Source organism: Nuphar pumila, chromosome 2 (assembly GCF_984573655.1).
Source record: "Nuphar pumila chromosome 2, dmNupPumi1.hap1.1, whole genome shotgun sequence".
Classification (NCBI taxonomy): domain Eukaryota; kingdom Viridiplantae; phylum Streptophyta; class Magnoliopsida; order Nymphaeales; family Nymphaeaceae; genus Nuphar; species Nuphar pumila.
This window is the reverse complement of record NC_143250.1, coordinates 93,450,681-93,475,126: the sequence shown is the minus strand read 5'-3', so window position 1 is coordinate 93,475,126 and position 24,446 is coordinate 93,450,681. Positions and strand designations below refer to the sequence as shown.

The window sequence follows — 24,446 nt, the reverse complement described above, 5'->3', positions numbered from 1 at the left end:
ATAGTTCCAGGAACCCATAATTTCCTGGAAATACCACGCAAAACCTGAAAGGGTATTTTGGTAATTCTATGGCTCAAAAAGTTAAGCCGCGTTGCTTCGCCCCGAAGCATAAAACCCTTTCACGAGGGGGAGCGATTTCTGGACGGTGTCGGATTTTTTTTGTTTTCTCTGCCCGAACGGACATTTTTTTTTCAAAAGTTTCGATTCGGTTTTGGTTAGACGATCGCACTTCATCGCTGTCCCGATCCCCCGAAATTTGGTTCGTTGTTTGGTAACTTGTCGAATCTGGTGCTTTTTGATACGTGGCGATCGTGTTTGGTTTTTTTTTCTCGGTGTTTTCTCGTGAGTTACGTTTCCCTCATGGCTCGACTGTGCTGCTCTGATTCAGTTAGTTGGATCGGCGTTTGTTCTTGAGAATTTGGTGTACCATCGGATCTGCGGGAACTAGGGTTCTTTTTTCAGGTTTTGATCGCAGTAATTCGTTTTCTTGTATGTGATTGGCATTTCCGCGTTTCTGCGGTGATTGTTAGGAGTTTTTCGGCGAATCTCAGCTTTGTTTGATGTGTTCCGCTTGTGATTCTCGGGGTGATCGGGGTGGTGGGTGATGATCGATGATGGAATTGTAGTTCTGTGAGATTTGAAGTTGATTAGGGTTTGCGTTCGATGGCAACGGCGACGGTGGCGACCGTGGCGGGGGCTGCTATTCTTCTGTATTATATGATGAACCGGAGATTGTCTATTGAGAGTGAAAAGAACGGGGAAGATGAAAATAAGGGCGATTTGGGTGTGAAGTCTCGTTCAGGGAGGAGGAGGACTACTCGTAGGCCGGCACAGGCGCCCGCAAATTGGTTCGAGGCGATGGTAACTCTGGCGGAGACTTTGCGGTTCACTTATTCCGAAACCTTGGGGAAATGGCCCATCGGAGACCTTGCCTTCGGCATCAATTTGTTCTTGAAGAAGCAGGTGAGTTGCTTTGGCATCCTAAAATGGGTATCTGATCCGAGGAATTAGTCCCTTTTCAATTTTCATTTTGGGGAAGCCAAGAGTCCTTTTATTGGCGAAGTTGGTGACCATTTAATACTTCCTTTTCTTTCTTTCTTTTTTATATATTGAAAAGACTGTATGGCGATTGTTGCATTCATAAGGCTGCTCATTATGTAGATACATGTTGATTCCTTATAATTTGCCTTGTTGGTGCGGCAGGGGTTACTTGTGGAAGGAAAGGTGTTTCATGTAGCATCATGTCATGTTCCGCAATTGAGCTCTGATACAAGGTTTGGGTTGATTATAGGGAAAGAAATAGCTATAATGTTAACCGGTAGGAAAGTTACTGTGAGCAGGAAGATTTCACATTCATTCTTGTTCCAAATTATCACCAGTACCGTCTAGTAGATTAACACGACTTATAGTGGGGACTCCAGCATATCAGTTTCACATTTTGTGTTCTTTGTAAGGTATCAAAGAGGATTTTGTACGCCATTGAAAATTTGGTGCTACAAAAGAGGGTCGAACACTCTCCAAATTCTTTGTTGTTCTCTGTCACATTTTCCTACAATATTAGATATTATATGCAGAAACTTTTTGTTGCTTCAGAATTTTCTTTTTATTTTGTTTTTTGTGTCTTATAGTTTGTGTTTTGGTTACAATCCTTCCTATCATACCCTTGATTGGAAGAAATTGATGACATAATGAGCTAAGGTTTAATATTGACTGTTTTGCACCTCAATGCCTTCTCAATCACTTGGGGATATTAGAAAGATGGATGAAGTAATTTGAAAAGTCAGTCTGTGGTCAACCGAAGTTAAAGAGATTTAGAGAGGTATCTACAATAATGGGAAAAAATATTTGGAGATATTTTAGCATTCCCCAAACTGTTGGGTTGAAGGCCACATGATGGTGGAAATGTAAATCTCTCTCCTAGTGAAAAAATAGTTATTGCAGCTAGCAAGATCATGTTGCCAATATTTGAAAATTATGTCTCAGTAACTTTGTGGTTAAACATCAGGTGGAAGTTGCATAGATAGAGGTTCAGTTGGCATTGGTCATTGCTAGTGCAGGAAATTTATCTTTTTCCCACATGGATTTCTTTATTGCTGTATACCTATCATGAAATTTGGTCATGTCTAAGTTTATTGTAATCTAATATGCCACTTCTATCTCTTTTAGTAAACACCTACTTCGTTATTTAGGACTAATCTCCACCCAGCATATTTTCATTAGGTCCATACTTTTATTTCAAGTGTTTGTCAGTTTTCTGTTTCTTCATACTCTTGTTTGGAGCACTAGAAATAAGCGTGCCTTTGATATCTATTGTAAAAAGGTTTTCTCATGCAATGTTCTAGAAATATTGCTTTTGTTTACTGTACTTTTAAATCTCTATTGCTGTAAGGTAAGTTCTCTAAGTTGGAGCCTTGATCTTTTATTTGGTTATATCTGCAGGGAAACCTACATGTTTCTAGTGTATATGCTGGAAATGATTGTCTGGAACTTCGAGGACCCGAATTGAAAGATGAACTGATTTATCTGTTGAAGCTGCTGACTTTTTGCATGCATTTCTCAAAGAAGCCATTCCCAGTATTTTTGGAGTGTACTGGCTATCGTCAAGAGAATGTCCTATTACAGGAGCCGAAGGCTGGGGTAAGGCTGTATAATATGCTTTGATTCTGACAACTTGTTGGACTTGCAGCTCTGTCATGTAATGGGTTGTTGATTTGCCATTTGATGCTGGGTATTTTGGTTCCATGTTTTATATTGTCATGCAGCTCTTGAAACCTGCATTCACAATTTTATCAGATAAAAATTCTAAGTGCTTTCTTCTATTGATTCGGGGGACTCATAGTATTAAGGACACATTGACAGCAGCAACTGGGGCAGTTGTACCTTTCCACCACTCAGTTTTACATGATGGTGGTTTCAGTAATTTAGTTTTAGGGTATGCCCACTGCGGGATGGTTGCAGCTGCTCGGTGGATAGCAAAGATCAGTACACCTTGTCTTCTTAAAGCTGTTGCTGAATATCCTGATTACAAAATCAAGGTAAAATTTTCATTGAAGAAGCTGAACAGGGAGTTTGGATTGCTTCTCCTAGTTATTAACATTCAGATAGAACATGCAAATCCTTTCTTTTTGTCCCAAGGAAGCTACTACTCAATGCTTATTTTGATATCCGCATCTCTTTTCTTATTTCTACTTTGGGGTCAAATAATATCATGTAAACTTAAAGTGTGATGCCTATATTCCACAATGAGAGTCCTACCAAGATGAAGTGTGTTTGGTATTCAGCTAAATTGTTGCCTATATGCTTTGCTATGTGTTCGCTGAGGTGTACATGGCTCCTTCATCAATAGTTTATCAGCATACATTTTCTATTTTAATGAATGTTGAATATTCATTTGTACATGTATGTCCCATCAACTGTACATTGTGTATATTGTTCCAAAACTCGAGTATGGGTGCATAGTCACAGATCAAATGGTGTAAACAAGACTTAACTTAAACAAACATAGCTATATAGTCATGTGCACATTTCTCCCATAGAAAATTTGTAAAACTGATTTCTTTTCTTCACAAATGCAACCAATTTCTTTTCTTCTTCACAAATGATCGGGAAGTTGCTATCAAAAAAATGATGGGGAGTTTCTTTTTCATTCTTTTTCTTTTTTTTTCTATGCAAAATTAAGGACAGTGCAACTTGGCCCATCTAAATATGGTTTCTTCGTTATTAAAAGGGTCATGTTAATAGACCTCATATTATCAGTTGAATGATAAAGGAAAATTGTGATAAACTGTCCGATTTCGAGGATGAAGTGGGTGGATATACATTACTATACAAGAAGAAACATTACTTTACATTATGAAGCATCAAAGTATTTTCCCTTTGAGGTTATTATTTTTGTCTTCAGGACCCAAAGGATTGCATAAAAAGGAGAACATAGTAATGGTCTATGACAGATGGGTGGTTGTGGCCCCAAGAAACTTTTGAGAAGGTTTAACTTAAGACATTTTGTTGATAGAAGAATGGAGGAAGATCGAAAAGAAATGACCCAACTCATCTGGTGTGGCAATAGATAATGGGCTGCAGATCTATGTTAGATGCATACTTTATTTTGGCTCATGTTCCATATCCTCTTGTATTAGTCATCTTGGAATCTTCATAAAATGGCTGTATCCCCATGCCCACAATTTCATCCACGTGACATAGCTGCAGCGAGCTTGGTGGAAATTTATGATGTTTGGCCTAGGACTCACTGAAACAGGTAGAGCTTGTCAACAGGACAGGGTGACCACAGTGAAAAAGGAGTCAACAACAGGGATAACATGGGACTGGAAAAGGGGAGTGGACAAGTTGTTATTTTCCAACTCCAGTTAACAGCTTCTGTCTATACAATGGAAGGAAGTTTGCTAGGGGTTCTTTTGGTAGCTTTTGAAAACACAGGTGGTATATGTAATATTCAACAAGGAATTCTGGAAAGGTTCTGAATCATTCGACTTCTTTCATGGATCATTGGCCACCTTTTGTCAATTTCAGCTGTAATTGACCAATAAATAATGAATTTCAACACACCATTGGAATGAAAATGAACTTTTTGATGCGGAAACTAAGTTATCCGGGAGAACTGAATGTAACAATTGAATGGTTAGAGTAGCAGATGTCAGCCTAGGGATCTTTTATTCTGATCTCATCTTGACTGAGCTGATTATACTTGTATAGATTACATTTCTATACATTTTTTTGATATACATAACTCTCTGATTTAAGGAATTTCTTATTTATTGTGTGGTCTTCTTTTGATGAGTACCATGCGCATCAGACAGTTTTATCCAATCCCGAGCATGCTTGATTTATGGTATACTTTTGTTTATAGCTTGTGCTAGAAATTTAAAGATCAATAAAGATACTCTTTTCTCCTCCTGATTCTCCTGAACAATATTGACCTCCGTTGCTCTCCTGAATTTTCAGATTGTTGGTCATTCCCTTGGTGGGGGCACAGCTGCATTGTTAACATATATACTTCGAGAGAGGAAAGAGTTTTGTTCAAGCTCCTGTGTCACTTTTGCTCCAGGTGTGTGTTCAGTCTATATCCTGTTTGAGTGTTGAATTATGTTCAATCTTCAATGCTCTTTGATTTTAGTCTTATTCTTTGGCAAGTCTGTTGAAAATGGGACATGCTATTCTTTCTGGCTACATCAAACCGTTCTTTTGTTCCTATGTGTCTCTGGTAGTCCATCTGAATCTTAACTGATGTGATGAGTATCTGTCATAAATTGTGTATGTGATGATATGACATGCTTGAAAGGTCACAGACTTATGATGGATAGCTGTTTGTGAGTACGTTGTGCTGAATGTGTTGGTTCTTTTTTTTTTCTTGTTTGATGTTGCAACTTTGTTTTCTCAGTGCTGAATATGTTTTTTTTTCTGTTTGATGTTGCAACTTTTTTTCTCAGTGGGGATAACTCTAGTTCAAGGGTACTTTTCTCTTGTTATGCTGCTGGACAATAAATAAAATGTCTGGCTATTAATAGAGAAAAAATCAATAGCACCTTTAGTTCATGGTTATTTTTCTGTAATTGTTGCTGGAAAATAAAATGTATTTGACTATTATTAGTAGAGAGTTCAGTTGCTCTCTCTCATATTCTTCCTCTAGTTCTTAATTCTTGGTCATTCTCTAGTTTCTCTATTTGGTCATGTGGTAAATTGTTAGGATAAATCTTTTTTGACTTTCTGTTTCAAATGTTTAAAAATATATTGATATTTGAGCTGCATTTTATGCAACCTATGCAGCTGCCTGTATGACGTGGGATCTGGCTGAATCTGGGAAACATTTCATTACTACTGTGATCAATGGTTCTGATTTGGTGCCTGCATTTTCTATTGCTTCAGTTGATGATCTACGTTCAGAGGTACTGTTATCTATTTTGTCTTTATATGCTGCTCGTGACTTGGCATGTCCTGTCTTCTAGTGTTTTTGCTTCATTGTATTTTGATGGTTTATATCAGTACATTAAATGCTTATTGTATTCTCCTGTTTGGGTAAGAAGGTCCGTGTGCACGCTAGCTAGCAGGCATGTGTGTGTGTGATCCTACAAACACACCAGGATCTTTGGACAACTGGTGATGCATGATCCTCATGAACATGAGACAGGGTCACCACTTGCGATGTGTAACTCAAAATGGAGAATCCTGTAGGCTCTCACATGTTCATCCTTCACTTGTTTCTGGATTTCCTGAAATGTCTACAAATTTGTCAAATTCTTGTTCTTCCCTGCAGCACACTAGCTCTCAAGTGTTCTCATGATATAATATTTTATTACATTTGAATGCATGGGCAACTGGTTATTATAAGAGTTCATGTCGACTTCCTAACTTACAATCATTCATGCTGTTGGAATACGCAAACCCTGACAATTTTCTGCTTGCTTCAGGAAGTGAAACAGCTTCTGTGATATCGCTTTTATGATTATTTTGATTTTATGCGCTTGATCTTTATGACAAAAAAATGCACATCAACTAGTAGGATACTGTGACTAAGTCAATGGTATATGTGATGGAATACATTCTTACTGGTGTTTGCGCTTTTTTATTTGCTTTCTGCAGGTGACAGCATCCTCTTGGTTAAATGACCTAAGGGATCAGATTGAGCACACACGGTTTCTGAGTACTGTCTATCGCTCTGCATCTGCTTTAGGTTCTCGGCTTCCATCTATTGCCAGTGCTAGAGCAAGGGTTGTGGGGGCAGGTGCTCTCTTACGTCCTGTCTCTAACAGCACACAGGTAAGAAAAGGGGAAATTTTTGCAAGATGCCATCTTTCAATGATTAAGTCAAAGTATGCCTTTCTTATCATTTTGCATTCCTAAATGGCGAAGCATACTGATTTTTTGTGTGAAAACTTTTTATGATTTGGGTGAACTTCCATAAATATTAAAGCTGTTTCTGCACTTACATACACAGCTTTGGTACAGTCGTCGCTTGCATAAAAAATATATGTATAAAAACCCTAATGCATTTTCAGACAGTTGCTGGCTTTAAACACACTTGTTAGTGGCCATTTCCATGTTACCAAAAAGTTCTTCCCCGTAGACTGCAATTTCATCTCTTCTATAGTTCCTTAGCAGACTCCATTCCTAGATATTGCTCCAATACATATCGATTGTAATGAACTTTCTTTCTGGATTTATAGGTGGTGATGAAGAGAGCTCAGAATGTTGCGCAGGCTGTTGTCCGGACCAGGTCATCCCTCTCTTCATGGTCATGCATGGGTGCACGCCGTCGTAATGTAGGAAACTTTTCAAGCCCTGATCCAGAGCAAAATGAATCTAGGCTCTCTACATCAATAGTGAGCTCGAAATCCATGATGACTGAAGTGGCTGAAATTGAGCATGTGATAGAGGGCTCTCAAGGCTTGGGACACGAGGAACCAGAAGAAGAGGAGCTTATAAAGCGAAGTGATGCCAGTGGTAGCACTAGAAGTGATATGACAGAAGATGAGCTATGGCAAGAACTTGAAAAGGAGCTTCAGCGGCAGGGGCAGATCGATCGAGTGCAAGAGGAAGAAGCCGCAGCCATGATAGAAATCACTGAAGAGGAAAATGGAGTAGCTGAAGCTATTGTAGAAGATAATGCATCTACGTCCTCATACTCTTCGGAGACACAGAGATTCTACCCCCCTGGCAGGATCATGCACCTAGTTTCCTTTCCACCACCTGATGGTGAACTGGGTGATGATGCTTCTCCTGTCAATGAGGAGAAAGTGGGAATCTATGAGACGCCAAGGAACCTATACAGTAAGGTTAGACTCTCGCGAACTATGATAAATGATCATTATATGCCTGCCTATAAGAAAATGATGGAATTACTTATCAGTCAATTTGATGAAGAAATGGAAGATGAAGTGGAAGCGAGTGTTTAGATCATTTATACCAGTTCACGTTGTAGATATGACGAGTTAAAAGAATTAATAAGGTGAAAAAAATGTCATGTACAGCTTGAGCAAAATTTTGATGTACTTTTATGGTAAAACTACGAGGTGGTTGCTTTGTTCCATGCCAACCTCTTTAGTGGGCTAATCAGGAATCCCTTTGAAATTTGTGGGGTTCTTTAGTGAACTATTTCCCACTCTCAAACAATCACCTCCCTGATAATCCAATGACATAAGTTTCCAAGCTCAAATGTTATGGTGCGTAGCACTTAAAGTCAAGATACCATGCTGATTCTCCAAATTGTATTGACTGCACATGATATGCTTTCTGGTGAAGAGGAGGATGGTTCCTTTTGAAATTTGTATAATTTACACTGCAATGCTCCATGGCCTTATTTTTTTCACAAGCTTGACAGACAATGCTAGACGAGCCAGATTTCTCTTGATTCGAGAGCTGCCCTGAATTACTTGATTCATATCCTTTCTTGTATCAACCACCTCCACCTTGCCCTCATTATAGGAACAATATCGACTGTCCCTACCACCACCAAAGTTGTGATATTTTCCTCTATTTTTACTAAATTGAGAGGGATGTGGTGAAGGTGTAACTGTTTTAGAGGTATCAAAACTACTTAGTTGTGCATGAAACAGTTCATCAAGGCCTACTGACCCCAAGCCTTGTATTCAAAGAGATCCAAAGGGAGACATACTAAATTGTGGGAAGCTCAGATAAAATATGCAAGATTAGATCATCATCTACCAATGCCAACTGGTGGGCAATGGATTTTGCCCTATGGCAGAGAACGCACACTCACAATTAAGGCACAAACACTACATGGTTCGGTTTGAATAATGAACCTACGTCCACGACAGACATAACCTTCCCTCTTCTCATGTTAGATGATGAGAGGAGGTTCCCTTGGATGAAATATGCCTTGATGGGATTTGAGAGATTTCCATTCCATCTACTGTCCTTATAAATCTCCTCTAATTTAGGATCATTGGAACCAATATGATTCATTTCTGTTACATTTGATGCATTAGATTTATCTTCATGATCTTTCACAATTGTACTCTTAGAATCCTCTTATTGGAGAATTCTCTTCACATGGTTTTGACTGGACCCGAACACCTCTGGTTTGGATCTCATATATATCCTTGATATGGAGGAAGTTTGCGTGCTGACACATTTGCTTTGGTCATAAGTGGGATGAACAATCACAGCTGAAAATCCAAAATCCATAATTGTTGGATTTATTCGAGGAAGAAGCATTCTCTAGTGGAGCTGGTAAATGAGTTGAATGAATAGAAAAGAGGGTGTTCAGATTGGCTAGCGGAGCATGAAGTCATGACAAGGTCAGGTTTAACGAGCTGGTTTGTTTACAAAAAGTAAAAAAACATACAAATTCTAGAATTGAAAAATAATAAAATTTGAACTTTAAACCTCCTGAGCAAAGCTCAAAATGGCTCATTTACAAAATAAGTGCATTGTTTTAAAGTTGTAAGCAATAAGATTTGATCTTTAAGCTTTTGCAAACTAAATACTTCAACCATCTGCACTCTATGATATAAAATGTATTTGTTTAGCGAGCCTACATGAGTCAAGTCAGGCTAAACACTTGTTGGTCAACCATCTTTTTCTTGTTTTTGAAAGGGTTCATAGTGAGAATTGAACCCGTGACCTGTTAGATGTAGGTATGCCCAACCACCAAGTTGGGTTAACATGCTTTTTTTCCCTTGATTTTTAAGACACTTTTCTCTTTGCACACTCGTTAAGTGGTCATTTCTATTTGTAAAGATCCTATGTTGATGATCCTAGTCGTCCAACCGCTGCATCTGGACGGCTAGGATTAGTCTGCATCCAACCAAGAATGTGGACTAACCCGAGCTGTTGGTTGGACAGCTAGGATCTAATGGATGGATCCCATAACATCTTTTCAATTCTATTAAGAAATCTGAACAACAAAAGATGATGGAAAACCATGGGGAATTTTTGTGCAGCACTTTGTGAGAAACTTTGATACAGGGTATCTGTGGTTATGCCTTTGATACCCTGGTTGTATGTAAGACCCACGCGAATTTATGATCTCTTACATTTATACTCCAAGCTTTCCACCACAAATTAAGACATGTTTGAAATTACTTGCAAATACGGCGATATGTGCCACCCTTATCACAATTAGCCTTAAATAGGGGTGTCAACGGGCCTGGTTTACCCGGACCCTTCCCGAACCAAACCCTATAGGGTCCGGGTATGGTGATAAATAAGAAGACCCGATTAAGACCTGAGTCCGGACTTGAAGATCTGATTAATACATGGATTAGGGTATAATTTGTGAAATTTTATACGAGACCCGGACCTGACCTGAGTTCTGATTAAGACCCGCAAATTTTCAATGTAAAATTGATAAAAAAAAAATATGATTTTACCGGGTATGGTCTGGGTTTGATTCATGTAGTTCTTATTGAGTCTTGGGTATGGTTTTTCTTATAGTGGATCTGATTAGACTCGAGTCCAAACCCAATACCATACCCCCAAAATCTGATCCAAGTCTGGTTTGTCCGAATCAACTATTCCTGTAGGACAAAAAGTTATCCAATCATCACCCACAGTGAATGTCGATTACATGATAAGCAACCCATCCTACTTCGATGCAAGTATCAGCAGCATACGCATCATTAGTAACACAATCGTACTGCAATGCTATCCACAACCCGTGCAGCACGAATTTCACCGCTGTTGCCAACCACTTCTTCTTCTTCTTCTGCTGCTGCTGCTGCTGCTGCTGTAACTTGCACTTTTCTCTCCTATCCTTCTGTTTTTCAGTCCGATCGTGCGATCATTTTCACAAACAGGCAAGGAACACGTAATGCCGATAGATTATCCACAGGTGTAGTAAAACTAATTCAAGTGAATCAATGGAGGCAAAACGCACACAAAAACAAGTGATGTCAACACAGAAAACCAATCCACAACCTTGCGCGTCGAAATCTCTGAAATTCTCTCATTGAATTAACCAATACTTGAAACATTCGCGAAAACTATGAAACGCATGATCAAACTAAAGGAGCGAATTTTACGAACTTGTCTGCCGGGACGAGAATCGGTCCGAAAGTGTCTTTCTCCTCACTGAAAGCAGTCGAGAGCAACCGAACGCCGGCGAATTGGTGCGTACTCGCAGAAAACAGGTTTGACGACGCAGACGAGAGGCGGTGCCAAGCAGAAACCATCGCCATTGCTTTTCTGTAGAAATTGGACATAAATCAAGTGTCAACAACAAAAAAAAAGGGAGATAGATGAACGCATCGCTTAACTAGTCCATTTCCGTTCATTTTTTCTCGAAAAAATTGGCTTTCTTCGCCATGAAAATCTGGTAATAAATTACATAATAATAAAAAAAGGTAAGGAAATCAAGTGGCAGACAGGTCTTGTGGTTAAATATCGGGTTAACCATCTTGCCCCATGGGTAGGGATGCACATGAGTCCAATCTCGGCTCGCCCAAATAAAACGGTGTTCATAATCGGCTCGGTTCGTTAAACTCGTCTTGAGTACAATGGACCGAGCTGACTCAGCCTCAGCAGGCAGAGAGAGAGAGTCTTTCCTCATCCTTCAATAAAAAAAAATGAAATAGAGAAAGAGTCTTTTCCTCCCTTCAATCAAGAAGAACAAAAAAGAGAAAGACGAAGAACGAAAGAGAGTACGAGAAAAAGAAAGAAGACTTCTTTCGCGGTGCTTCTCTTTCACAAGGCCTCAACAGAAAAGACTGAGAGAGGACTTCATCTGTCGTGTTCCTCTACTATGCGAGAAAAGGCAAGACAGAAATAAAAAAAAGGCAAGAGAGAGAGAGAGAGAGGAAAGTGGGTAAGATGCGACTCAAGAAGGGACGGACAAGGCTCTCATTCGGAAAGGTTTGATGCCGTTCATCTTGAGATCAACGGCATCCAAAGGACCTCCAGAGCTCACTCGACCCCATCTCTCCGACAAAATAACACGGCAGCAGTCACAACGTTATCACACGTGGCAGGAAACTGCGCGAGGGACTTGTCTTCCGGATACAATCAATATTGTACAAGCAGTTATTTATACAAAGCTTTTACCCGCTCTATTTGGAAGAAACAGTTGAACCCGGGGTTTGTTTTGATGACTTCTGTCCCTTCCCCCTCCCCCCCGTTAGCTCTCCCGCTACCTTTCTCTCTCTCTCTCTCTCTCTCTCTCTCTCTCTCTCTCACACACACACACACACACACACACACAGTTAGGGTTTCCCTTTGAGCGCCCCTTTCGCCCTCCATTTTTGACGATGGGCCCGTAGCAGCCAATGCCGAAACCTTGCGATTCTTTGAGGTCGATCGCTGCGTTCAAACGGGATCCGAAATCTCAATCTACGCCCAATTCTTAGGTCCGTGGGAAAAATTGGGAGGCCATCGAGTGTCGCGGACTCGGCTCTGGGGACGCGATGGATGCTCGTAGCGGTAATTGTTTATATCCCCACTACGCTTGAAGCGATCCGATCGGATCAATCTGAGTTCTAGTCGTCTATCTTTTTTCGAGGGATCCGATTGGAAATTTCGTTATCGATCGCAGTCATCTTGAGTTTTCTTGTGAAATTCGTCGGATTGTGCACATCTTGATCGCTGGTTAGAGCTGTGTGATGTCTGGTGCGGGGTTAGATTGTGGATCTGATATTGTTTCTCACTGCGATTGACACTTTGCGTACGATCTTTGCCGCAGAAAATCGACGAGGAAGTCTTCAGTTTAATGATTGATGCAACGCGTATTATTTGATATATTTAGTTCGTTTCAATTTGTGGATGATTGTGATGGATGGATTTTACTCACTCGAATTACCGGTCAGGATGGCTGGGTGTGTAGATTGGGATTTGATTTATATCAAGATCGCTTTCTCACTAAAATTGATACTTAACGTCGTGTTTCTAGTTATAGAATCTTGTAATGACTTACTCACTTTAAAGATTTGCACACGGCAATAACTTTTATTTGGCACTTATTACTGCCTCGTCGCTGTGCACGGAGTACAAAGATCTCTCTCTCTCTCTCGAACGAACGACACAATGGAAATGTTTAATTATTAAAAAATTAGCACTTTATTAAGGTCGATCTTAATTACACGTTACATTCTCATTATTTTGTCCTGCCTAGGAGTTGCATTGGTTGACTGTATCCCAAAACATTGTTCAATCCAGAGATGGGACTGTAGTTGCACCTCTTTGTTGCACCATTTCTAGCATCAAAATGGTTGTCATTGGTCCAACACGCTTGCCAGTGTATTTCGTTTTCTTTTATTTTGTTTGTGCATTTCGAATTAATCAATCTCCATGGTTTACCACAGTTGGGTGTTCGAGAGAAACCTCTGCAGTTGTTATTGTTCTAGAGACGGACGAGGTGTACATTATCACTAGCTTGTCGACCAGGAATGACACTCAGGTTATCTATGTGGATCCAACAACTGGTGATTTATGCTACACCGGGAAGATGGGCCATGACCTCTTTGTTTCTGAGAATGAAGCTTTGAACTATGTCACTGGTGGGTCAAGGTGGCTTTGCAAGAGTACAACATATGCCAGGGCAATTATGGGTTATGTAGCATTGGGAAACTTGGGACTGCTGCTTATCGCAATGAAGGTCACAGCCACCATCCCAAATATGCCTGGTGGTGGATGTGTATACACGGTTGCAGAGAGCCAGTGGGTTAAGATCCAGCTTCGGAATCCACACCTACAGGGTAAAGGAGAATTGAAGAACGTACAAGGGTTAACAAAGCTCGACTTGGATGGGAAGTACTATTTCTGTGAAACAAGAGATATTACCAGACCTTTCCCAAGCAAATTTTCATTACAGAATCCAGAATTAGAATTTGTATGGAACAACTGGTTATCTCTGCCATTCAATAACATTGGGCTTCCTCAACATTGCGTCGTCCTTCTGCAGGTTTTCCCTCATCTCAGGGTGTCCTTTTTTCTCATTGTTCAGTGTTAATTTCTCAATATTTTCTTACTGCTTCTGCATAACAGGATAAAATTATGGTGCATAGATTTTTAAAGCAGCTTGATTCGATTTGCAACATTTTGGTAGAATGTCTATCTTTCACAGGGTATAATTGATGTATATTGTGTATTGCATGTCTCGGAAAGTAATTTGGAAAAGAGAGCTACTTTATTTGTCGTGGTTAATGTAAATAGAGCAATACATAGCAATACAATAGCTGCTCAGGGTGCATATCATGTCTTATTTGTCAGATAGTTCTGTCATTGCCAGTATCATCAATAATAGTGACATTGTCCTGCTAAGCATTGGTTATTCTTAACTGATTTTGAGCTGAAATTGCCTGTATTTCTTCATTTGAGATTCAACTGAAATGAGTTATTTCCGTTGCCCTTGCATATGCAGGGATTTGCGGAAAGCAAACCTTTTGGAGTCTCTAATCTGCGAGAGCTTACAGTTGCTCTTACAGCACGAAGAAGTAGACTTCATCCTGGCACTCGTTACTTAGCACGTGGTTTGAATGCATGTTCTGGTACAGGTATGGAGTGCTTACTGGTTGACCTTGTTAAAGACTCCCGGGGTTAAAATTGTCATGTTTATATGAACAGAAGTATTGGTCGAAATGAAACCTGTTCAACTGTAAGCCTTAGAAAGTGAATGGTTGCCCCTCAGCAAATGATCACACGCAGTCATTACTTCCTAGGTTCAACCTGCGTCTTTTCCTTAGTATTCTTTTGGGTTGTTGGTACTCTATATTGTATATATTTTTAGTTGTTTAGCATTATTAGGTCAGTTCTTTTTGGTACTTGGGATTGCTGTTCATATAGTGACAATCTTTTGTTATCCATGACTTCCTTTAATTCTTAGCATGGAAGGTTTTCTATCTTTTGACCTTATAAATTTATTAGCAAGCATCTTTGTGCTGTCGTCATCCCATGTGTCAAAGTTGGTCTTGAAGTTGTTATGGGATTATCTTCACGTGATGGTTTTGGTGGCTTACTGAATGAGATATTCATGCTATAGTGGTGAGTCTAGTGCTTGGGAAGTATCTTTCCAGTGGCATCTAATACTGACAGTAAGAGGTGGTGCTGAGTTTGTGTTGGTAATATTTAGCTCATCTTTGGACTCCACAGTAATAAGCTGAAGGGGTGGATTTTGGCTTACTTGTATCTCCTGTATTGGTCATCAAGTTGCTTTGTGTTTTCATGTTGAAAGTCTTTTAATATAATCAATAGCAACTCATCGTAAAGATACTATTTTCCTCCTGGCAATCATAAACTATAAAGACTGCATTAATTTTTTGTTGAATAGACCATTATATAGTTATGTCTCCCTCAGATGTTGACAGTCTATGAGATTTTGAAGGCAGTAATTATGGTTGTAGAAATGATGTACCATCCATATACCTTTTGACAGGTAATGAAGTTGAATGTGAGCAACTTGTTTGGGTCTCAAGGAATGCTGGCCAGAATGTTCCATTTACCACATATATTTGGCGAAGAGGGACTATCCCAATCTGGTGGGGTGCAGAGTTGAAGATCACTGCTGCTGAAGCAGAAATCTATGTTGCTTCAAGAAACCCATATAGAGGGAGTTTGCAATATTATCAGCTCTTAAGACAGCGATATGGTTCCAGAAACTTGGATGCAACAATCAATGACAATCAAAAGAAAGCACCTTTTGTCCCCATTATCTGTGTTAATTTACTTAGAAGTGGTGAAGGAAAGTCAGAGGCAATCTTGGTTCAGCATTTTGAGGAATCTTTAAATTATATAAGATCTACTGGAAAACTACCATACACACGAATCCATCTAATAAATTATGATTGGCATACCAGTATTAAATTAAAAGGAGAACAAGAAACAATTGAAGGGCTCTGGAAACTTCTTAAAACACCCACTACAACTGTTGGGCTTTGTGAGGGAATGTATGTTTCTTCACCGTGGCAAGGTGAGGATTATCAAGGAGCAGTAGTTCGCTGTGATGACTTCCAGGGTGCCTTCAGTTTAAGGTCATTTCAGAATGGGGTCATACGTTATAACTGTGCTGATTCATTGGACCGGACAAATGCAGCAAGTTATTTTGGGGCTCTTCAAGTTCTTGTTGAGCAATGCAGAAGGTTAGGTCACTCGCTTGACAGTAACTGGGGCTCAGGCTTTCAACTAGGTAACAGATTTTCTAGCCAGGGGAATGATGATGGATATACTGGCCCTTTACCACCTGGTGGGGAGAAACGTTCTGATGCTGTAACTGGAAAAATATATTACATAGATCATAATACAAGGACTACTACATGGGAGCATCCCTGTCCAGATAAACCCTGGAAGTGGTTTGATATGACATTTGAAGAATTCAAAAGATCTACACTGCCTTCTCCTATCACTTTGCTTGCTGATCTTTTTCTTCTTGCTGGTGATATCCATGCAACACTATATACTGGTTCTAAAGCCATGCATAGTCACATCCTTCATATATTCAATGATGATTATGGAAGTGGAAGGTTCAAACAATTCTCTGCTGCACAGAATATGAAAATAACTCTTCAACGAAGATATCAGAACGCGGTTGTGGACAGCTCACGGCAGAAGCAGTTGGAGATGTTTCTTGGAATGAGACTCTTTAAGCATCTTCCATCAGTTCCAAGGCATCCATTGAAAGTATGTTTATCTTATGTTGTTGATCTGTAATTCGGAATATAGAAGCTGTAACCTAATTAGGATGACTTATTGGTAAGGCATTAGTGAAGGCATATTTTGTGATTATATTATGCAAAACTGCAGTATTTTCTTCTTAATTGATTTCTTGTCTTACATTAAATTTCATCCGTTTATTGAAGAACATTAAATGAAGTTATGGCAGGATAATTTTATTATCTAATCTAATAATTGCTTTAGAAAGAGTGTTTCCATTCTCTCCTTTTCCTTTTGACTTGCATTATTTGATGATTTTGATCTACTGAAAAAGTAATGAGAGAAATTGGCTTAAAGTTAAAGCTTGATTCTTTCACATGATTCTGCGATCATGTGAAACCCAAATCTTGTGAGATTTTGTTTCTTTCTCACATTCAAACAAATGCCTCGAAAAGCTCTTTGCTCACATGGAGAACTAATTGATTTTAATTTTTGAAGTTGATGGGGGTTGTCTACATTGTGTTTTTCTTGTATTTCTGACATTTCCTCTAATGATTTCTTCAATGTATTGTTGATGCATGACCAATTGAGATCATTATCATGGGTACTACTTCTTTTATTCTTTTCATCTAGGTACATACTTTTGCATGAAAAGCATAAGAAGACTAATCATCCCAAGTTTCTAGACCAGTATTGCCCCAAAATCGTGGACTTGAAACCTTTTATGAAAAAGGTTGAAAGCTTTGAAATCAATCATTTATCAGAGTTTAAAACAGAAGTTCAGCAGAAGATCAGGTTCAAAACAACAAGTCCCTAGACCTTGAGCATATTACAACCAAAAGCAGATTCTCCCTTACAAACTGATTTGCAGTTCAAATATATATTTTATTGAAATGAAAAGAAGAACCACATTTTGGTAATATAGTTTTAGAAATGCAGAGTTATAATCAAAAGAGATGCTTTCAAAGAAACCTTATACCGCATCTATCAAAAGTATCTCCAGGAGCGCAACGTCAGGAAAGGGCATTGCCTTGAATGCATCGCGTCATCATGCCATCGCAAGCTGTCTCAACCTGTTCACCACCTGCCCATGAAAATGGGTCAGTCACACAACAGACTAGTAGGGGTGCAAAGGACAAGAAAGAGCAGAAGCTGCAATAAGTAAGATAAACGCTAGCTCAAGTAGAAACAAGCAAGACTAGCAGATCTAACCAAATGTGTTGTGGAGTAAGCAAAGCTCTAGTAAAGCAGACAGCTACGTAAAAGAGCAAGAAGGATCAGAGTGCTTGAACAAACCACTATAGCAATCTCACAAATATAATAGGTGAAGAGTACTAACTCTATCCACCAGCCAAGCAAAAGCAATTGCAAAAGACAGGTATTCATAACAACATTCGTAATAAATACAAGTACCATTATATGGTTCAGCCTATCGGCCAGCAGCTACATTAATCGTGAGGCACAAGCTATTGCATCACAAGCAATTTGTAAGCTACACAGGATAAGCAATCAACAAGTATGAGAAGCTAGTTATCACCAAGCACAGAACTGCGTAAGCAGTTTAACCAACAAGGGTAACGCCTCGACAGGCGTACCTAGCTCAACGAGTAGCATACCTAACTACCGAGCTAACAAGCAAACAAACAATGCATGTCACAATATGCCAGTGTTGTTAAAAACGCGCCTCAAGGCGCAAAAAGCGCGCCTCGCCTCTAGGCGAGACCCTTTTCGCCTTGAGGCGCACTTAAAAAGCGCAACAGCCTCAAGGCGTACGCCTCATGCGCCTTGAGGCGTACGCCTTGAGGCGAGGCGCGCCTCAAAGTGAGGCACGCATTAAAAGTCGGATGGCCCGGACCCGAGTTCGACCCGGATCCGGGCCCGTATTCTCGAAAGATCGAGAACCTGTGTCTTTAAAAAAGACACAGGCGCTTCGGGGCGAGGAAAAGCCCTCGCCCCTTCTCTCTCCACTCCATCCCCTCTCGTCCACCGCCACTGCTATCGCCGGCCACCACTCGCCGCCGGCCACCACCCGTCGCCGATCATCGCATCTTCCACCTTCTTCTTTCCTCTGCTGAGATACCAGATGTCAAGTTCCAGGAGCTGGTCGACGCCATCGCGCCCGAGCTAGGCAGGCAGGACGAGTTGCTCCGACTCTTCAGGGCCTTCGACCAGGACGACAACGGCCACATCATCGCTGCCGAGCTGGCTCGGTCGATGGCCAAGATGGGCCACGCGCTCACCTTGCGGGAGCTCACCGAGATGATCCGGGAGGCCGACTCCGACGGCGACGGTGTCATCAACTTCCCCGAGTTCGCGTGCGTGATGGCCAAGTCCTCCGCCCTCACCGATTCCCAACCCTGAACTCAAACCGAAAAAAAGATGGATTTTTGTGGGGACCGTTTATCTGGACAGTGAAGATCTACCGATCGATTCAATGGGTCTGATGATCATATCATCGCATGATGATCTGATTGCCTAACAAGAAGAGGGCATCTGATGATCTGAGCTCAGTGCATCAGCACTCATGTCGTCAAAATGAAATGGTTTGGGGGAACTTTCTGTTCTTTTTTGGGCAGTTACATTCTCATTATTTTTGAGTGGTGAAACGCTGTTAAAACTACATGTCATGACCAACTGCTTAAGCCTTTGTTTGGGAGCCAGATTTGAGAGGGGGAGATGGTGATTCACTGAACCTCCTACTCCCACTGCTCTTTGGGAGCCTGGATTTAGGATGGTCTCCCATCTCTCTGTTTCAATTACATTCTCACGAAGATGTAGTTGACAACTCAACTTGTATCCCGCGTCTTCATTTCCACTCCAACATGGGCTCCCAAACAAGTTTTGCCTCAGCCATGGCCCCATGGGGTGGGGCTTAATTCCAAGAATATTAGTAATAGAAGAAATTCATGAATCCATATATATGCAGGTGATTGATTATATCGTGCTTATGACCTTGTGCTGTACACTACATTTTCAACTCACTTTTCTTATCATCGTGCATGTGCTGGTCGGTGGCAATTTAAATAAGTTTGAACAATGCATCAATTTTAGAAAATTGCTTCTTAATTACAAAAATCCGACGAAAGATTGATGTTTAAATTATTCCTTGACATCAATAAAGCATTTCTTATTTATTTATAATTTTAGATCATTTTTATAGTTTTTTTTAAGTTTAAAATTTTTTTTTTTGAGGCTTACGCTTTGCCCCTCGAGGCTTACGCCTCGCCTCAGATTTTGGTGGAGCGCCTCGCTACGCCTCAACGCTTCTCACAACACTGCAATATGCATATCTCATGATCAGGTGCATAAGTTATATCTTGTCTTATTATTGAGCAAGCCGTTGTGGGTACGCACAAGGCAAAACGTAGAAACAGCCGAGATCGATTCGGGGGTCCATTATGCTATGTATTTTATTATACCCCGGATGACTGACTGAGTCCGCTTCCTAAGAGAACGGTCTGTGACCAAGAGAGTAAATCCCCAAAGGCAAACAAAGGCCCAATGGATGCGCATCCGTACTTCTGTAGAAGTGGCCCAAAGGATTTCCCCTAACCTCCGATGACTGGGGAAGGTCGGATCTTTGCCCGAGATTGCCATATATGACTGTCCATCGGAGTTTTGTACCATCCATCCTCTCTCTTGATGAACCGTTCCGAATGAGTACGACGGAGGGTTTCTTAACCGCCGTCCCATTCTCATGCTCTGGTCTCTCAACCCAATCGAGCATCTTGTCTGTGAAGGCGCATGATTATTATTATTTAGGTGAGTTATACGCGCCATTGCGCGTTCGAGGCAAGCACTCAATTCACATCCTACTCACCGCGGTACGCATCGTACCTATTCAAATGTATAATCACAATGAAAGGGGGTCAATCCCTAGTGAGGGTAGAAACTGTTAAATAATGTAACATAATTCAATATGTAATCTCATAGTTTTAGTTTACTTTTAAGTTTAGTTAGGATTAGGTTAGTTTATTTAACTAGGTTAGGTTTCTTTTTCTTTTTTAGTTTAGTTTTTTGACTTATTTGGCTTTATGCTTTTTTGACCAAAGTCAAAAAGCATAAAGTAGAGAGAGCTCTTGGACTCCCAACAGCTCTATTTAGACTCTTAGAGCCGTTGGGAGCCCAACACTCCCTCATTCCCTCTCTCCCTTGTATTATAAATATGGGGTGTTACCCCCTTGTAACTTACACTTTTGTAAAGCCCTCTTTTGGGACCCAACATATTGAAGTTGATATTTTTTTTACGTTTGTGCATTTGTATCCGTGCCTTTGTGCACTTGTGAGAGTTCTCCTTTTATGCCTTTGTGCATTTGTATCCGTGCCTTTGTGCACTTGTGAGAGTTCTCCTTTTATGCCTTTGTGCACACTTTGTGTTTCTAGTATTGTGTTTATACACAAAATCCTTTTTTATAGAGATTTTCACATGGTATCAGAGCAAGGTTGCTTGAGAAGGAAAGTCTTGTGATTCTTCACAATATTGAGTGCCTCAAAAAGCGTGCCTTCAATTTTTTCGAGATTGGCGTGAAGACTTCTATTCATCAAATATTTTGGAAGATTACTACAAGAGTTAAAATCTCTTTGTGGTACGTATTTTTCTCCTTCATCTTATCTCTCTAATGGGTGAAAAAGACTCTCATTTCTCTCTTGGCTTTAAGCTCAATGGTTCCAATTATCATATATGGGCCGGAAATATGGAAGCTCATATTAAAGGAAAGGAGCTTTGGGAATATGTTCAAGGTTCCATAACGGAACTCGAACAAAAAATTACGATGGTTGAAAGAGGAGAAATCAAAATTCTTGAAGGAGAAGAAAGACAAAAAGCTCTTGAAGAATATTTAAAGAAATATGAGGAATGGGAAATGAGAAACTTCAAGATCCTATCTTGGATCTTCTCATCCGTTGAAACCAAGATCAATGTCAATATCATCAAATTCAAGAAAGCCTCCGAAGCTTGGCATTATCTTGAAAAGATGTATACTTCACGAGACTTATCTCACAAGTACTATCTTCAAAAGAGGGCCTTGACCCTACAACCAAATGAGATGTCTATTCGTGAGTACTTTGCTGAATTATCCTCTATTTGGGATGAGCTTGCCATGCTTGAGCCCAAGTGGAGTGGCGAAGCTATTGAACTTAGATACAAGCAATTAGAGGAAGATCACTTCTTTAACTTCCTAAATGGTCTTCGACCCGAATTTGAACAAATTCGGTCCTCTCTTCTATCTTCTTTCACATCTCCTTCCATTGAAGATGTTATTACCAAGTTAAGTGGAGAGGAAACTCGTATGGGCATTAGCAAGCAAAATCCAAGTGTTCTTGCAATGCCCACAAATCAAGATGAATGTGATGGAGCTAATGTCGTGTCTAGGCCTGGCAACAACTTGAGGACATATAAACCTCCTCACTTTAAAAACCAAAATCAAGGATACAATGGTGGTCAAGGCGGAAGAAGGGACAATAGCAAAATTGTGTGTCACTTTTGCAAGGAACTCGGTCACATCAAACCGGTTTGTCCTAAATGGAAGAAACTACTTGCAATGGCAACCACATCTCAATCACAAAAAGAGGAATCTACAAGTGGAGCTCTCTCTCTAAATCAAATTATGGAAGCTCTTCAACCTCTTCTTAAGGGAGCTATTTCCGGTGCCGTCGTATCCACTCCTTCTCCTCCAGGTAAAACTTCTTGGCTTTTAGATTCGGGTGCATCTTTTCATATGTCTCCAAACATCTCTTCTCTTTCTGAATATTCTAAAAGTTTATCACCATCTTTTGTTTCAACTGCGGATGTCACTTCTCTTGAAATTAAGGGGATTGGAAACTTTGAAACTCAAAATTTTTTTATTCCCAAAATTAGATTTATACCTAAATTGAATTTGAACTTACTTTCCGTCTCTCAACTCTCGGACCTTGGATGTGACATTCAATTTTCATCTAATAAGTGTTTAATACAGGATCACCGGTCCGGGAAGTTGATTGGGGAAGGCTCTAGGAAGGGAGACTTGTAATATGTGGATTCTCTCCAAATCCCTAAAACCCCTTTTTGTAATGTGGCCCAACATAAAGACATAAATGTTTGGCACAAAAGACTTGGTCATCCCAACATCACCAAGTTATCCTATTTGCATTTTATTAAAAATCTTTGTAAAAATACTTTCTCTTGTAATGATTGTATTCTTGGAAAAATGAGAAGTATGCCTTTTGAACAAAGATCTATGTTTACCACAAAACCTTTTGAAATTGTTCATTCGGATGTTTGGGGACCGGCACCCGTCATATCCAAGGGAGGCTTTGCCTATTATGTGATTTTTGTAGATGATTTTTCTCGATATTGTTGGATATATTTCCTTAAACATAAGCACGAAGTGTTTTCATGTTTTAAATCATATCATATGATAATTAAGAATCAATTTAATAGTAATTTAAAGATTTTTAGGACCGATTCCGGAGGCGAATATCTTTCCAATGAATTTAAGAAATATCTTGAAGACTGTGGTATTGTCCATCAAAGATCGTGTCCTAAGACCCCACAACAAAATGGGTTAGCCGAAAGGAAGCATAGGCATATCATTGAAACCACTAGAACCCTTCTTATTTCCCAAAGTATTCCAAAAAAATTTTGGGCCGAAGCGGCTCTTGCTTCAGTTTATCTTATTAATCGTCTTCCATCCAAAAATTTAGATAAAATCTCTCCTTTCGAAACTCTATATGAAAAAGAACCCGATTATAATAGATTGAGAGTTTTTTGTTGTAAGTGCTTTGTCCTTACAGATAAGAATGATAAACTCTCACCTAAAGCCATTCCTTGTGCTTTTCTTGGCTACTCCGAAACCCAAAAAGGGTTTCGATGTTATGATACTAAAAATGATAAGTTATGTCTCAAGGAATGTAACATTTTTAGAAAATGATAGTGGTTTTGAAAAGAATGAATCTCATTTAGAAATTGCTGACTATTTCTTTCTCTTTGATCTTTTATCTAAAGATGATGATATCTCTAGTGATGATGAATCAACATATAACAGTGACAATGAAGTGGTTGAAATCAACAATAACTCTAACCCTACTAACTCTCAAGAAGAAAATATAACTAGAGACCCTATCACCTATACTCATAGAGATAGACTCCCCTTTAGAAGTGCTATTGAGCAATATAGTGAACCTAGCGAATCTATCCCCTCACATGATTCAAACCCTAGAAGAACCGAGAGAACTAGAAGAACTCCCTCTAGATTTGTATCTTTTGATTCTTTCTCTCCTAAATATCGGGCTTGCTTAAGTGCCATTCACTCATATTTTGAACCAAAAAATTTTGAAGATGCCAAACGATGTATTGAATGGAGAGAAGCCATGGAGAATGAACTCAAAGCGCTTAGGAAAGCCAACACTTGGGAATTTCAAACGCTTCCCAGTGGAAAGAAAACTATAGGATGCTGATGGGTGTTCAAAGTCAAAACAAAGAGTGATGGATCTCTTGAGAGGTATAAAGCTCGTCTTGTAGCTAAAGGGTATAGTCAAGAATACGGGATTGACTATGAAGAGACATTTGCTCCAGTAGCTCGTATGGTTACTGTTAGATGTCTCGTCACCATTGCTTCCATTAGAAAATGGAATATTTACCAAATGGATGTCAAAAATGCCTTTTTAAATGGTGATCTTAATGAAGAAGTCTACATGGATGCTCCACCTGGTATGGAAATTCCTAAAAATAAAGTTCTTCGTCTTCGTAAAGCTCTTTATGGCTTGAAACAAGCTCCCAAGGCTTGGCACGATAGGTTTAACAATGTAATGACTGAAAATGGTTTTACTTCATGCTATACTGACACTGCATTGTTTGTTAAGAAATCTGATGCAGGGATTGTTATATTACTGTTATATGTTGATGATATGTTAATAAC

The 24,446-nt window shown here is 39.8% G+C and overlaps 2 protein-coding genes and 1 long non-coding RNA gene across 3 annotated transcripts in view; 2 read left to right on the top strand and 1 right to left on the bottom strand.

Moving 5' to 3' along the window:
- The first annotated feature begins 140 nt into the window (after positions 1–140).
- On the top strand, positions 141–8,167 carry LOC149846160 (uncharacterized). Its single transcript, XM_089996213.1, has 7 exons — positions 141–963; positions 2,440–2,637; positions 2,763–3,035; positions 4,960–5,062; positions 5,782–5,900; positions 6,595–6,771; positions 7,179–8,167. Exons 1-7 carry the CDS (start codon positions 664–666, stop codon positions 7,905–7,907), a joined length of 1,899 nt encoding a protein of 632 aa, XP_089852339.1. The 5' UTR covers positions 141–663; the 3' UTR covers positions 7,908–8,167.
- Positions 8,168–10,739: 2,572 nt separating this feature from the next.
- Positions 10,740–11,751, bottom strand: LOC149846159 (uncharacterized). The gene is made up of 3 exons (XR_016430501.1): positions 11,620–11,751; positions 11,002–11,160; positions 10,740–10,818 (listed from the first exon to the last, which is right to left on the bottom strand). It is a non-coding gene; the product is annotated as an uncharacterized LOC149846159 (long non-coding RNA).
- Positions 11,752–12,183: 432 nt separating this feature from the next.
- The window catches only part of LOC149846158 (putative phosphoinositide phosphatase SAC9), a 59,643-nt gene continuing 47,380 nt past the window's right edge, over positions 12,184–24,446 (top strand). The window contains exons 1-4 of the mRNA XM_089990549.1: positions 12,184–12,390; positions 13,269–13,867; positions 14,327–14,459; positions 15,338–16,578. Coding sequence (XP_089846675.1) covers positions 12,375–12,390; positions 13,269–13,867; positions 14,327–14,459; positions 15,338–16,578 — 1,989 coding nt within the window. The 5' untranslated portion in view covers positions 12,184–12,374. The remainder of the gene's footprint in view (positions 12,391–13,268; positions 13,868–14,326; positions 14,460–15,337; positions 16,579–24,446) is intronic.

Coding starts and splice junctions, on each gene's coding strand:
- LOC149846160 (XM_089996213.1), top strand. CDS start 664: ATGGCAACGGCGACGGTGGCGACCGTGGCGGGGGCTGCTATTCTTCTG. Junction 5,063..5,781: donor CTGTGTCACTTTTGCTCCAG/GTGTGTGTTCAG, acceptor CAACCTATGCAG/CTGCCTGTATGACGTGGGAT. Junction 5,901..6,594: donor TTGATGATCTACGTTCAGAG/GTACTGTTATCT, acceptor TGCTTTCTGCAG/GTGACAGCATCCTCTTGGTT.